The following is a 13,997-nucleotide window of genomic DNA, read 5'->3' as shown; positions in this document are numbered from 1 at the left end:
CTCGCCCGCCGTGGGCGGGGGACGGCCCCAGCTCCTGACTGCTACGGGCATCTGGAGGGCGACGTGCGCTGGCGGCGGCTCTTCTCCGCCACCCGCTTCTTCCTGCGCATCGACGGCGGCGGCGGCGTGGAGGGAACGCGCTGGAGGGAGCGGCCGGGCAGTGAGTGGGGACGAGAGCGGGACCGGGACGGGGAAGAGTCAGGATCTGGGGCCGTCCCCCGCCCACGGCGGGCGAGAGCCCGATCCCGCCGGCTGCCGGGGCTGCGGCAGAGGCGGGCGCTGCCGGGGCTGGACCGGGGAGGAGGCTGAACGGAGGCGCCTCGGATCGGCGACGGGACCCCTCCATGCCCGGCCCAGAGAGAGCCCGCAGCTCTTCCCTCTGGGGAAATCTCAGCCGAAGTCCTCCGCTGTGCCCTCCGTCCCCGCCGGCCGGAGCAAGCCGCTCCTTGGGCACAACCGGCTCCGGCTGCCCTCGCCCCCGTCGCCGCACTGTGGGAGCCATGAGAGGGGCGCGGACACTGGCGGCCACTGCCCGGGGACCCGGCGTTGCTTGCTGGGGTGTCCTAGGGGGTCTCCCCGGGGTCCTTTGTCCCATCTCGTCCTGCCAGTGCACGATGCCCCCCTGCCCTTCCTTGGACTGGGAGGAATCTCTGATCGTTCCTCCACAAACACACTGCGGAAAAAAGGCTGAGGAGGAGGGATGTAGGAAGTTTTGCGGTGATGCTGGTTCCAGAATGGGGCATCTGTCAGATGTGGGAAAGCGGAACATCCCCGTCAGAGGGGACCACGGAGCAGCCGCTGCCTGCAGAGCAGGTTGGGACTCGGCACAGAAACAGCTGGGTGGGCAGGGGGACAGAGTCCCCAAGGACGTGGCAGTCACTGTATGACTTCAGCGAGAGTCAGGGCTGCAAGTGCACGAGTATCAGCTGCCCATTGGGGTGCAGGGTCCAAGACCCTGGGACAGGGATGGGGGCACCAGGCTGGCAGGACAGTAACTGGACCAGGAGGGGGATACTGGGGGCCTCGGGAAAGGGGGATGCATGAACATCTCCCAGGTGCCCTGACAGGGTGTTGGGGTTTGGGGCAGGAGGGTTGCAGCACCCCCAGCCCCAGCCCTAGCAGGGGCTGCCCTATCTCCCGGCCAGCACATGACATCTCCCAGCAGCCACAGGACATGGGAGCCAAGCCCAGCCCAGGGAACCCTCCTGTAGTGTCGGAGGCTGTTGGGAGTCCCGACCAGGCACGTTGCCAGCACAAAGCACCCCAACACGTTCCCTCGACGGTGTGGCCACGGGGCCTGGCAGGCGGAGCAGCTCCGGGCTGTACATGGGGCTCACTCTGCTTATCTGTGTGCGCCTGGGCTGGGCGCGGGCTCTGCTCCACAGCCCTTGCAGAAGCTGCTGGACCAGCCCCACTGGCAGCTCTAGGGTGGAGGGGGATCTTCCAGGGACTCCCCCACCTCAAGCCCTGCGCCTGCCCCAGCCTCTCCAAGACCCCTCTGGGGCTGAGTGTGAGACTGGGAGCACTGGGAGCTGGCACTGGCCAGATACTGGCCAGGCACCTGCAAACAAAGGGCGGCAGAGCCGGCCGGGGCGCTGGGAACAGAAGGGGGTTATTTTTAGAAAAGCACAAGTCCTTATAAATAGCAGCAGCTCCAGACAGTGATCAAGTGGGACGGATTCACAGGCATTCGCCCAGCCCTCCCCCTCCACTGCTGCTCGTCAGTGGCTTCCCTGGGCCGGGCCCTGCGGTAGCTGCCGGGACCGGTGGCAGCACCGAAGCAACTGGGCTGAAAATCCCCGAGGAGCCGAACGCTCGGGAGCCCTCACGCCGCCCCAGTGCTGTATCCACGCCGTCCGCACCCAGCCTCCCGCAGGCAGGTGATGCCCGGGGAATGCCAGCAACGCCGGGGGATTGATGAAAGCCCCTGACCAGGGGCTGCAGCCCTCCGCGATCTGTGTGCCACCACCAGCCGGAGCCTCTGCGTGTCCTCCCACCCTGTCCAGCCGGGGCAGCCCCTGCAGTGGTGCCCATGGGCAGATCCCGCTGTGGCTCCAGCCCTTCCTGCTGCCCTGCCCACACTGCTCTCACTGGACATTCCTTCCCCTCCCACTGCGTCGTGTGCCTGGCGGGCGGCAGGGCGGGCAGCGGCACTCCGGGCTGGCCGGCGTGAAGCAGTGCAGGAATCCAAAGGCTCTGATGATGCTCTGGGTGTTTCCCGTGCCAGAGCCGCTGGTCTGACCACATGCCTTTCCCATTAGCGGCCGAGCCGGAGCTCGGCGGTCGGGGCACACACACGCCAGCCCAGCTGTGGCTTCACAGCCCGGCTGCAGCCGCCCCCCGGGCTCATCCTCAGATCCTGCAGCGCTCCTCCACCCGCCAGCCCGCAGTGCTGCTTGTCCTCGCTTGTGCCACCAGGCAATCGGGCATTCACGGATGGCACTGTCTTGGCCCATTCCTGCCCCCGCAGCCCTCGCCCACCAAAACATGATATCTGCTGTCGCTGCCATCCCCACGCACACTTTGCCCCTCCAAGAGCCACGCCAGCCTCAGTGCCCTGTGTGTGCCGGGGCCGGGCGCTGCGGGAGGTGGGTCAGGTGCCCGGGGCACTGCGGGTGCGTTGGGGATGGATGCACGGGCAGCGCTGCCAGTGAGGGGAGGACACACATGAGGCTGTGCTTGGCATCGCTCCCACACGGCCTGGCTCCTGCGAAGTGGCTGGACCCTGGGGAGGAGAGGAGTAAAGATCAAACCTTCCTTGGATCAGAGGTTCCCCCTCCCACCCCCAGCTTGGGCTGCAGCCCTTGTTCCTCTGGCTGCTCTGGCTCTGGGTGAGGATCAGCAACTCCGTCCCTCTGGAGGGACACTGAGGCCACAGACGCAGCATTGCGGCAGGGCCCCTCAGGGAGGTGGCCCGTCCCTCCCTGGCTCATGCCATGCTTCCACCCCGCAGGCATCGTCGAGATCCGGTCAGTGCGTGTCGGCGTCGTGGCCATCCGGGCAGTGCACACCGGCTTCTACCTGGCCATGAACAAGCGGGGGAGGCTCTACGGGTCGGTAGGTCAGACGCTGCCTCCTGGGAGGGACTGCACCAGGGTCAGAGGCTCAGGGCAGAGTTGGAACAGGGTCCTGGTTTCCCATGCCCTGACCTGCTCCCCAGCAGGGGATTGCACCCACCAAGTCCCTCTGCACCCCGGGGACCAGGGAGGAGCCAGGGTCCTGCCCTGCCCCACTCTTGGGGTCCAACTGGCCACAGCTGAGCATAGCCACCCCTCACCCCCTTCCCTCTCCTGCCAGAAGGAGTTCAGCCCCAACTGCAAGTTCACGGAGCGCATCGAAGAGAACGGCTACAACACCTACGCGTCGCTGCACTGGCGGCACCGCGGCCGCCCCATGTTCCTCTCGCTCAATAGCAAGGGCAGGCCACGGCAAGGGGGAAAGACACGCCGGCAGCACCTCTCCACACACTTCCTCCCCATGCTCGTCAGCTGAACGCCGCGGGCAGCTCCAGACGGTCCTGTAGGAAAAACAAACAAACAAACAAAAAGGGTTCTTTTATTTATGTACATATCTATTTTTTGCTATTTATTGCTTTATTTTTAATGCACAGCAGAGGATGTGGAAGGCAGATGCTCCAGACTCAGCCGTGCGGGGCTGTGGCTCTCCCACTGCTCCCCCAGCGCGGAGCCAGTGCAGTGCAGCCGGGGAGTGCGGCCACAGCAGGGGCCAGGAGCTGCTGCTGGCATCTCTGCAGGGCTGGGATGTACCAGCAGGTTGTCTGTGTCCAAGCACATGTGGCAATTAAAGCTGTGTTCATGGTATGGAACAGGAGCAGGTCTTGGAGCTTTGATGGTGAACTTGGCTCGGGATGGGAGGGTTTGGCTCCTCTGTGGTTGTGGCTGCAGCCACCAGTGTCATCCTTGCTGCCATTGGCAGGGAGCCCAGCTGGTCCTTTGCCACATCCAGCTTTTCATCGACCCCCACCCACCCTGCAGGAAAACAGCAATGGTGGTTCAGTAGTACAAAGGAGGGACCAGGAGGAGCAGGAGCCAGCCTGGATCCTCGGGCAGACACAGATCTGGGGCTGCCCCTGGCCACAGCCAGTGCCAGTCAGTTCTGCAGCCCAGCTCCGTGCCATCATCCCCAACAAAAATGGGGCCGAGACAGTAGCCAGTGGTGAGTACCAGCCCCTCACCTGGAGGGCAGCATGGCCAGGAATAGCACCTGCATCTCAGGCTCCTGGCCAGGGTACATCCCTGTGCCACCTCACGCCCGCTGTGGCCAGGCCCAGCAGCCCGGTCACTGTCACGTCAGACACAGCAATGGCCCCAGCAAAAACCACCAAACTCGTTCCATTTCTGACCCAACCAGCTCCAAACGAGTCTGAGAGGGAACAGTCACTGTATTAACCATATGGTGACTGTGGTGAGCCCCTGCCAGGTGGGCAACAGCTGCCATGCACCCACCCGGGACTTTGCTCAGTCCACTTGAAACCCATCTGAGCACTGCTCACACATGAGACATCATCCCTGAGCACCCAGGGGAGCCAGGAACCCCCTGTCACAGCTGAAACACAGCGGGAGAGGGAAGGTTTTTCCAGGTCTCTCATTTTGGTGACTAAACAGCAAAGCCTTCCCTCAGTGTCAGGTCAGCCGATGGACAGACGCAGGTTCAGCCGGGACCTTCTTGCTGCCACCCACCTCACCAGCCCAGGCTTCTGGCTCAACCCCTGGCAGAGGATGAGCCATTAACCCCGACACACCAGTCCCGAGATAAACCCTCCTGTGAGATGAAAGGCACCGCCACGCTGCCCGGCCAAGCCAAGGAGGAAAAACAGTCCGGGCAAGTCGCTCCCTGCCAGCCCCTGGCCGCGGCACAGCTGGTGACACTTTCTCCAACAAACCAACTTCTTGCGTTCTGAAATGGCTCAAGAAAGGCCAAACCATCCTTCCCCCTCCTATGGAAGGCTCATCTCTTCTCAGGAAGCTCATGGAAGGGCCAGGTCCTGGGGTGATGCTGCTTTAGAAGAGACGCCCAAACTCTGCTGAGCCAGTGCCTTCCCCAGCAGCCCCAGCCCACTCCCAGGGCCCCAAAAGCCGAGAGAGAGGCAGGGAACCCCCCCAAACTGCCAAACCCTCTGCCCACTTCCCTGGGAGCTCCCATGGGGGCAGCTTCTCCCGTCTGCTCTGGCCTCTGCCACAGCACAGTTGCAACATGTGGCACCACCAGGGACCGCCGGGGCCTTTAGGAGACCTCCTCACCACCCCAAGTCCCTGTGAGGGGAAGGGGGGTCCCAGTGATGGATGGTGAGAGCTCCTCCTCTTGTGCCTTGGGGCCTGGGAAGCAGGGACATGGCAGGGAATTAGTGCCTGCTCTGGTGACATTCTTGTCATTCTCTGAGCTCCAGCTCGGTCACAGAAACTGAGTCACAAACATACCTGGATATTTGTCTCTCTCTCCTCGTTTTAATCAGCTCTATTTTAAGTAGCTTTGCAATACATTTTTTTTTCTCCAAAACGTTGTTTTCCTGGTAATTACTCGGTCATGATGAGATTTGCTGGTCCTCGTTCTGCTGCACACCCAGTCCCGTGTTGGCCCAGCAGAACAGCCTGCCCTGGCTGCGAGGGGGGCAGGACTGTAAGGGGAAGAAGGTGTAAAAAATAGAAAAGACCAGGCGAGGATGCTTCCAGATGCGATCCTTGGCTACCTGTGAAGTGATCCACAGGTTGGCAGTGGCTCCCACTGGAGCTCCCAGCACGCAGGAAGGCTCAGAGAGGCCCAGCCTGCCCGGGGGAGGCAGGATAGCTTGGTGGCCTCAGAGCTTACCCTGTAGCTTTCCTCAAATCATGCATAAAGGCTCGCAGAGCTGAAATGTCCATTTATTGACAACAGTAATAATTTAAGATTATAAAAACCCCTTTCAGTGTTGAGTATCAGCGGGCGAGGTTATAAAGAGAAATAAATGGGACTCGAGATGGGACAGGGAAGGATCCCGGGGTCTACTTGAGAGTTCCTGTTTCAGTGACAGCTATTGGTCCTCCCCAGACGGCGATCCTGGGGGGGGAGGCAGTATCCTTATGTTTCCATTTTAGACTTCAATCTCCAAAGCAGAAAAGATAGTATCCAAGGGGAAGAGGAGCAAAAGAAATAAAAGAAAGGGATCTCAGATTCAAACCCATACAAACAACCTTTCCATTCGGGATTCAACCACTCGCTCAGCACCTTGGGGTTCCCAGCCGGGGAGCGCAGCAGCCTCGCACTGCAATGGGTAAAGTCCACGCAAAGAGGATGTTTTTATTGACAGACAGAGCTCTTTCCCCCCTTTTTCATCACAGAACTTGAGGCTTCTCATCTCTGAAGGACCCAGAGTCTCCGTGTCTTCAGAAATCAAAAGGAAATTCTGGGGGCACTGCTCCTGCCTCGTCCCCTCCCCTTGCTCTGCTCTGGAAGCCCCTTTGGCTGCTCGTGGTGGCCAGGGAGGGAGGGGGAACAGTGGAAGGGCCCCGGGGACAGAGGGTACGTTAAGATTCATGAGTTGTTCGATGAGTTTTCATTACTTGGTGAGCTGGAGGAAGAGGAGGAGGAGGAGGATGACGAGAAGTTCATCCCTGTGAGTCCTGGGGGGTTTGTGGCAGTGTTTTGTCCACTTAAACTTTTCCGGCAGACGGGACACGTGTCATGCTTTGGGGAGCAGACAAAAAACAAAACAAGAAATATGGGAAACGGGATTAGAAACACAATAGGGGAGCAGCACTCGAGGAATGGGCTGGGATGACACTCCATCCTCTGACCAAAGGCTGCTCGTGCTCAGGCCTCATCATGGAGGTAGGAAAATATTTACAGAGGGGAGCAGGATCAGACAAAGCCCCCAGTGCTGCACGCCCCAGGCACTGCCCCGCACTCACCTGCTCCAGCCATGGGACGATGCAGCCGTCGTGGAACAGGTGATTGCACGGTAACTGCCGCACGTTCTCCCCGACTGTGTAGTCTTCCTTACACACAGGGCACTCCAACCCGGAATCTGCATCGCACAGGGAAAGCCAAGCCCAGCTGAGCAAAGGGGGAGAGAACAACGCGCAAAGCCCCCGACTTAGGACCCATCCCCACCACTACTCCATCCTTGTCAGGAGGAAAGCTCGGTGCTCTGCAGTCCCCACACCATCATCCCACCTCCCCCTGCCCCGGGTATGCCTCATCCTTCCCTTCCCTTCCCTTCTGCTTTTCCATCTCTATCCACACTGAACTTCCCACAACCTCCCCGGGGCAAATCCATCCAGCCTACACTGCTCTTTTTTTGTGTGTGAGTGTAACAGAGCCCCTTCAGCTCTCTGCCCACTTTGAAATGTTTTATGCCTCAAAGGTACAAGCAGACAAAATTCAAGTCCCAAGAAAAACATTACACAGAGCTTCCAGGGAGCACTCTGTGCACAACTCCCTGGAGCAGACACGTACCTACGTGCTCCTGTGTGATCTGTATGGTGGGGAGGGCCTGGATCTTCTCTTTGTCCGCTGGCGGCGGTCCAGTGTTTTCAAACTGATTCAGTAACTGGAAAAACAACCGGCCAGGCAGGCAGAAGAGAGAGGTGAGCTCAGCAGCACACAGAATGCACTCGTTTCCTGAGCCAGGGCACTTGGACCCCACAATACGGACCCTTTGCCACTCCTGCCCCTACAGCCCCTTGTTCCCTGCACCACCACAGGTGCTGCCCCTCCTGCAGCACCACACAGGAGGATGGAGACTTTGGTAAACCCCAGTTTTACCTGTGTGATAATTGCATCCAGGCCGTTAGCACCCCAGGCATAGTCCATCGGATTTGAGTGCAGGACTCCCCTGAAGAGCAAGGACAGCAAGTGAGTTCATCCTGAAGCATCAATGAGACACTGTCAGAGAGAGCAGCACATCCTCCAACTCACCAAGGGCCCAGGCCTAGGTTTGGAATTGTGGTCGGTGCAATAATTCCATTGACCAGCTGTTGGATAATTCTGAAAGACAAGAAAACCAGGATCGTGTAAGAATTAAAGTTTGCTGGCTCCCAGCCCAGCACCCCAACATGGAGGGAGAAGCTGAATAAGCTGAATACTGTCACATTGTTGGGAGACATTAAAAATACCCAACAGCAATTGAAGCTTATGGAGTGATCAGCCAGTGATAAAGTTTCAGTATTTGGTTTGTAAGGGGACAATTCCTGACATGATGGCAAGTGGCTCCCAGGATCCACTTACACAAACACTGTCCAGTGTTTTCTTCTGCTTCCCCTCATAGCAAGTACAACATTTTGTCAACAGCTGGCAACGACCCGGGAATATTTTCCCACTACAGGACAAACTCCCAGCCACAGTCTACATCCCTGCTCAGGTGACACAGCCCCAACAGACCCCAAGCAGCAGCTGCCAACAGGCTCAGGCGGGACACAGACGGCATCCACAGCAGCGCTGCGGAGCTCTGGGATGCTGCTCCCTAAAGCCAAGAGAAAAGGTGAGGAACAATAGGATTCCTTCCCCAGGCCCCAGAGTGGTTCTCACCCTTCCAACGTGGGGACACCCTCGTGCCTGCCCGAGGCTCGGCGCGTGGCCAGGCGGGCACGGGGCTGCCTGGCACTGTAGCGGTGCCGGGACTGGTGCTCGCGCTCCCGCCGGTTCTCCGAGTCCCGGTTGTCTTCCGGCTGCACGTTGGACCCAAAGGGAAACTCAAAGCTGTCGTCAAAGAACCCGAAAGCAAACTGGCCGTAGCCCTGGGGCAAGGTGAACAAGTGCTGATCCACATTCTGGGAGGGAGGGAATGCAGAGAACAGACTGTGACAAGAGGATGAATAGCCCTCAGCTCCCACGGGGTCCCAGAAGCCACCCACAGTGACCCACAGGCCTGGAGTGACACTGGGACCAGTGCCCTCGGCAGCAGCTCAGTGAGGAACAGACACGGGAACTGCACAAGAAGGCAGAAATAATCACAGGTCCCTAGTTTCTCTTTGGTGTGTCACTGCTGCTTCCGAGCTGAGGCTACTGCATAGCAACACATCCAAATCCTGCTCTCCAAATCCTGCTGAGCCCCCTCACGACGGGAATCAGCTACGAGTGATGGTCCTACGTAACACACGCAGCAAAAATATGGTATGCGGAGATTTCAGGAGCAGCATATGGAGGATATTAATTCCTCCTTTCCAAATTCTGTCACGATCTGAGGAATGTTTAAACAATACACTATTGGAAAAATACTCAATCCAACAGCAAAGCAGAAGGTGTTGGAAGAGAGAAAGGACTTGCTCACCTCAAAAGGATGCCTGCTCTGATCAGTGGCTGATGTAGAGGAGCTGGTCTCATTGTCAGCGTTCCTGTGGGGAATGAAGAGCACTGGTAATCTTCTCATAGCAGCTTCCAAGGCTTTTCTGTCCCACTCCCCTCCCACCCCAGGGCAGAGGCAGCTCAACAGAAGCTGGTCCTCCCTCAGCTGCTGATTTTCTGATTGCCCGCATCAATTTTCCCTCCCAAACCTTTCATTTTCCCACATCCTCACCCATTTCTCCCTCTGTTAGATCTCATGAGACTGCAGAGAAGTGCCTGAACCATGATGTCAAGCGAGGATTTCCCCCACAATCCATGTCAAACACACCAGCTAATCCTCTGGAGCATCAGGAAGACTTAAGGCACAAACGCTGATCGCTGTGACCCCAAGACACAGAAGTCTAATCTTGAATCAAAGAAACTTCTCTACTGCAGAGGCACATGACCCAAGAGCTCAGGATATTGAGAAAACTCTAAATGTTGTCAGACTTCTGCTTTCAGAGCTGCAGGAACATTTCCTGCTCAGAACCAAGCTTTGCATTCACAGTACCGAAACCGCTGAGATTTGGCAACTACGTGACTCTCCCAAGGCTACAGGGAATCACCAAAACAGTCAGGATCAGCCAGGACAGATTTTCAGGCTCCAGGGTTGGTGTGGTCAAACCAAACGTCACCTGGTCAGTGCAGAAGCCCCAGGCCACACAGACCACCACAATCAGCAGGCAGCAGCACCCAGTGCCCCTCGGCCCCTGCACTGCCCACGGCCCGTCCTGGAGCTGGTCACAGCTGGGACCCCCACAAACATGACTGAAACATTTTAAGACATTCCTGCTGCTTCTGCCACCAGCAGCAGTGCAGCACAGAAACGCAGACCTCGCTGCTCCAGGGCAGAGTCCAAAGTCTCAGCCACAACATTTTGCTGTTCATTCCCAACACAGTCACTACTCACACTGAGGTGTTCGTGCACTCCCCATTCCCAGATCCTTCTCTCTGGGGTTATCTCTGCCCTGATGACTCAGATCAGGTCAGAGCTACCACATACCATGCGAAAAGCCTCCCTACCACTTCTTTATGTTTGTTTTAAATCAAACCATTCCCACCCCACCCCTCAGCAGAGATGTCGAACGCTCAGGAGGACACTCAGCATTCCCATGGCAGATTGGCCTGCAGATGCTAACTCTGCCAACAAAGCACTGCATTCCAAAAGTGAGGAAAGATGAGCCAAAGCTTGGGCAGAAGCAATAGAAACAGTGCATTTTATATCAAACATTGCCTTTGAACTAGGAAGAGAGCAAAGCAACCTGGGCTCACTTGAGCAGCAGCCCCTGGGGCAGCACATTACCTCGGCTCCTCGGGAAGCTCTTCAATAAAACCAGACTCACACCGTGGGCAGATGTAGTCCTGCAGGAGAAGACACACCGGGTGAGAGAAGGAAGTGGTACCTCAGAGCTGCAGGGTGTGATGGGGTGGAAGGGTCCTACAGTCTGCCATCCCCAGCACATGCCACGGTCCCAGAGCCAGAGAGACCCCAAACCCCAACATCTGCCTTCCTGAGCCAGTGAGGCCAGAGCCCGGCCTGAGCCTGTGAGAGCTCAGCTTAAGAATGATGAGGGTGATGCTGATTAATCCCCAGTACAGACACAGCATTAGGTAGCAGCTGATGCAGTTCCAGTGAAGTGAAAGTGAAACCCCCAACTCTCCCTGCGCAGCAGTCCTCAAACTTTGGCACAGCTGTGTGTTTTGGGGAGCAGAAAACAAGGGGGGAATGGCAGCAGGGACTCAGCAAGGTCGTGGTGCTCAGGGAGGCTGAACAGTCCCTGTGACTAACACAGCCTGGAGTTCACAGCACACAGGGACACAGGGGGTCATTCTGCAGCCAGGACCTCACACTCCCACACCCAGAGCTCACCACAGAGACCTGCGGCCACCCCAGTCCCCTGAGCACTGACTACAGAGCGTGTCAGGACAGACAGGCTGAGTGTGCAGCGCCTGTGACAGCCCCTTCCTCATGATTCCTGGGCTTAGTGAGGAATTTATCCTCTACAACCACCCTGTCCTGGGCAGAGCAGCCCAGAACGCTGGAGACCCTGAAAGGGAACTGCTTCACTTCTCAGTGCTCGAGAAGCAGCAGCACTGCTGAACCAACCCCATCCCCTGCCCCAGAGCGGGCACACACCACCCCAAATCCCTGTGCTGGCAGAGCTGGGCTCAGCACAGAAGGCATTTAAGAGCTTCTAAAAATAATGCCACTTCCTTTTGCTGCTGCGTTGGGATTGGCACAGCCCTTAGCCAGACTGAGGGATTCCCCCAAGGAGTTGAGGCCGCTGATAAGGCCCTTGGGGTCGCTCCTCTGGCCCCTGCAGCTGACCCCGATAAGGCCTGAGGGAAGGAGCACAGCCTGGAGCCACTGCATATGCCCTGTCTGCCAAGGGAGATAGGGGAGCTCTGAGGCCCAGGAACAGACTGGGAGAGGTGGCTGCTCCCTCTCCCACACAGGACTCCCCATCTGCCACTGTGAAACAACTGTCTCTGCACCACTGACAGCAGGTTTGAGCTCAGGGTCTCCTCTGTGAGCACAGGGAACCACAGCCCACAAAACCCATGCTTTTTTGCTTTGCTTCCCACCAGCACAAACTGGTGGGGACACACGTGGCATGGGGGTGAATGACCGTGGCCTGAGCACCCTGCTCCTCTCAGCTGCCCGCTCCAGGGAGCTGCTGTGTGTTTTGTGTGTGTGTCTGTGCGCTCACAGCCAGCTCCCAGCACGGGGATCAGCACATTCCTCTGCAGCTGGAACAGCACAAATGTCAAAGTTTGTTGTTTCTCGGGCTGTTTGAGTCCCTCCTTTGGCAGCTCTGCTCACTGCGTCTGCAGATGGTGAGTGAAACCTGAGTGAAACCCGAGTGAACCTGGATCCCCAAAACAAGTTCATGAACTCACAGCTACCCAGCCCTGAGCCCCCAAACACAGGACCCGCTCCCTGCCTGGCCCAGTCTGGCCAAGGGTGCCCAGCTGGCACAGCCAGGTGTGCCCAGCCAAGTGCACAAAACCAGATGTGAGCACGGCCCAGCACGGGGTGTTTGAACAGAAATAAGCAACAGATATTCTAGGTTACCTCCTGGCTCCTGCCCAACAACCCACGTGTGCTCAGCAGGAGCACGGTCAGGGGTTTGTCCTCACTTTATACACGAGCTGGGAGCCCCCAGCACGGCCCACTGGCCCGAACAAGAGGGCAAAAGGACAAATCACACGTCACAAACCAACCACCCCCGGCAGGGACAGCTCTGCTTCGCCCTTGGAGGCTTTTCAAGTTGAGTGCCAGCGACCAGCAATGACTTTTGGGACAACATGCTGTGAAAATTGTCAAGACAAAAAGACCAGCAGAGCTCTCCAAACCACATTTAACATCTCAGCAAGCCTTGCAGGGGAGTAAGTGATCCACCAGATCCTCCCCAACAGCCCACACTCCTTTTCCATCCACACCAGGACAAGCACCGCACACGCCGGATTTTGGGGTGTGATTAAAGCACCTGCCCAGGTGCCTACACAGCACTTCTGCCTACGTGTTACCCGTGCACCCAGCCACCACCACCGCGCGGCTTTTCTCGCGTTCATTAAACCCTCCTGAGACACGACCGAGAAACCCCCCACCACCCCGCGGCGCTTCCCTCGGCACCGGATGGGGTCAGGCTGCCCGGGCTGCGGGTGTCAGAGCTGGACCCCGGGGCTGCTGCCGGACGGACTCCCGCCCCAGACCGGCTCTCCGGCGGGGCCCAGCCGTTCTCCGCGGGGCGGCCGGAGCGCTCGAACCGCTGCGGGACCCCCCCCACCCGGGCCGAGGGCCCCTCCCGCCGCGCCGCCCCCGCCGCGGCTCGCCCAGCTGCTGCCCCTCGGCCAGGCTGGCCCATTCCCTCCGCAGACCCTGTCCCCTCGTCGCCGCAGTCCCGTTCCCTCGCTACGGACCCCACCCAGCCCCCCTCAACGCCCCCGAGCCCCGGTGCCATAGGTGGAGCCCCACAGGGCACCCCCCGCCTCCCCGCCGCTCAGGCCCCCTGGGCCCCTCAGGCCTCGCCCCCACGTGCCCGCCCCCTCGGGGCCCCTGCCAGACCTTGCCCGCGCTCCCGGCTTCCCCCCCCGGCGACCCTCCCTGGTCCCCCGCTCACGGGCAGGCGCGGGGCGATCTCGGCCGAGCAGCAGTGGCAGAAGAACCGGCCCGGCTGCGGCGACGCCTCCGCCATCTTCCCTACCCACCGGCCCCGCCCCCCCGCGCGCGCCGCGGCGCCGACGGCGGCCGAGGGGGGACAGGAGACAGCACGCGGCGCAAACGCGGAAGGCGAGGAGGGCTTAGGGGCGGGGCTCGGTAGGGGCGGGGCTTTGCCATATAAGGCGAGGGGGCGTGGCCGGGAAGAGCGGGACTGGATCCCCCGGTCCTGGGACCCCCGTCCCATTCCGGGATCCCCAGATTCCGGGAAGCCCCCCCCCCCCCCCAATCCCTCCTTCTCCCCTCCGCCCCCGGGCTCCTGATCCCTCCTCTCAGCCCCCAAGCTTTAAAATATCAGCCCAAAAGCTGACTTATTTATTTATTTATTAAAAGAGGAGGAAAAAATGAGCTGGGGAGAGGTTGAGTCCCCCGAAACGAGGAAAAATGGGTATTCCCAGTGCAAATCCCAAGAGGTGCTTCAGATTTCAGTAGCCACAAAGGAACTGGAATGTTCTGT

The 13,997-nt window shown here is 59.0% G+C and overlaps 2 protein-coding genes across 2 annotated transcripts in view; one reads left to right on the top strand and one right to left on the bottom strand.

The window, feature by feature from the left end:
• FGF22 (fibroblast growth factor 22) overlaps nt 1–3,568 on the top strand; it is a 4,531-nt gene extending 963 nt beyond the window's left edge. Inside the window, exons 2-4 of the mRNA XM_042028778.1 lie at nt 32–160; nt 2,954–3,057; nt 3,298–3,568. Of these exons, the coding sequence (XP_041884712.1) occupies nt 32–160; nt 2,954–3,057; nt 3,298–3,492 (428 nt within the window). The 3' untranslated portion in view covers nt 3,493–3,568. The remainder of the gene's footprint in view (nt 1–31; nt 161–2,953; nt 3,058–3,297) is intronic.
• Nucleotides 3,569–5,863: 2,295 nt separating this feature from the next.
• On the bottom strand, nt 5,864–13,557 carry RNF126 (ring finger protein 126). Its single transcript, XM_042038852.1, has 9 exons — nt 13,443–13,557; nt 10,622–10,680; nt 9,266–9,329; nt 8,524–8,765; nt 7,915–7,983; nt 7,762–7,831; nt 7,453–7,546; nt 6,906–7,021; nt 5,864–6,681 (listed from the first exon to the last, which is right to left on the bottom strand). Exons 1-9 carry the CDS (start codon nt 13,515–13,517, stop codon nt 6,529–6,531), a joined length of 942 nt encoding a protein of 313 aa, XP_041894786.1. The 5' UTR covers nt 13,518–13,557; the 3' UTR covers nt 5,864–6,528.
• Nucleotides 13,558–13,997: the final 440 nt, after the last annotated feature.

Source organism: Corvus kubaryi, unplaced genomic scaffold, assembly GCF_017639235.1.
Source record: "Corvus kubaryi isolate FWS band 111438036 unplaced genomic scaffold, C.kubaryi_AGA036_p1.0 121, whole genome shotgun sequence".
In the NCBI taxonomy this organism is placed as follows: domain Eukaryota; kingdom Metazoa; phylum Chordata; class Aves; order Passeriformes; family Corvidae; genus Corvus; species Corvus kubaryi.
This window is presented reverse-complemented; position numbering and strand designations above follow the sequence as displayed.

Bases quoted from the DNA above. Each gene is read 5' to 3' on its own strand.
- RNF126 (XM_042038852.1), bottom strand. From the start codon at position 13,517: ATGGCGGAGGCGTCGCCGCAGCCGGGCCGGTTCTTCTGCCACTGCTGC. The intron at 10,681-13,442 runs GTGAGCGGGGGA...CTTCTCCTGCAG, and splicing joins AGATCGCCCCGCGCCTGCCC to GACTACATCTGCCCACGGTG. The intron at 6,682-6,905 runs GTGAGTGCGGGG...TGCTCCCCAAAG, and splicing joins TCGTCCCATGGCTGGAGCAG to CATGACACGTGTCCCGTCTG.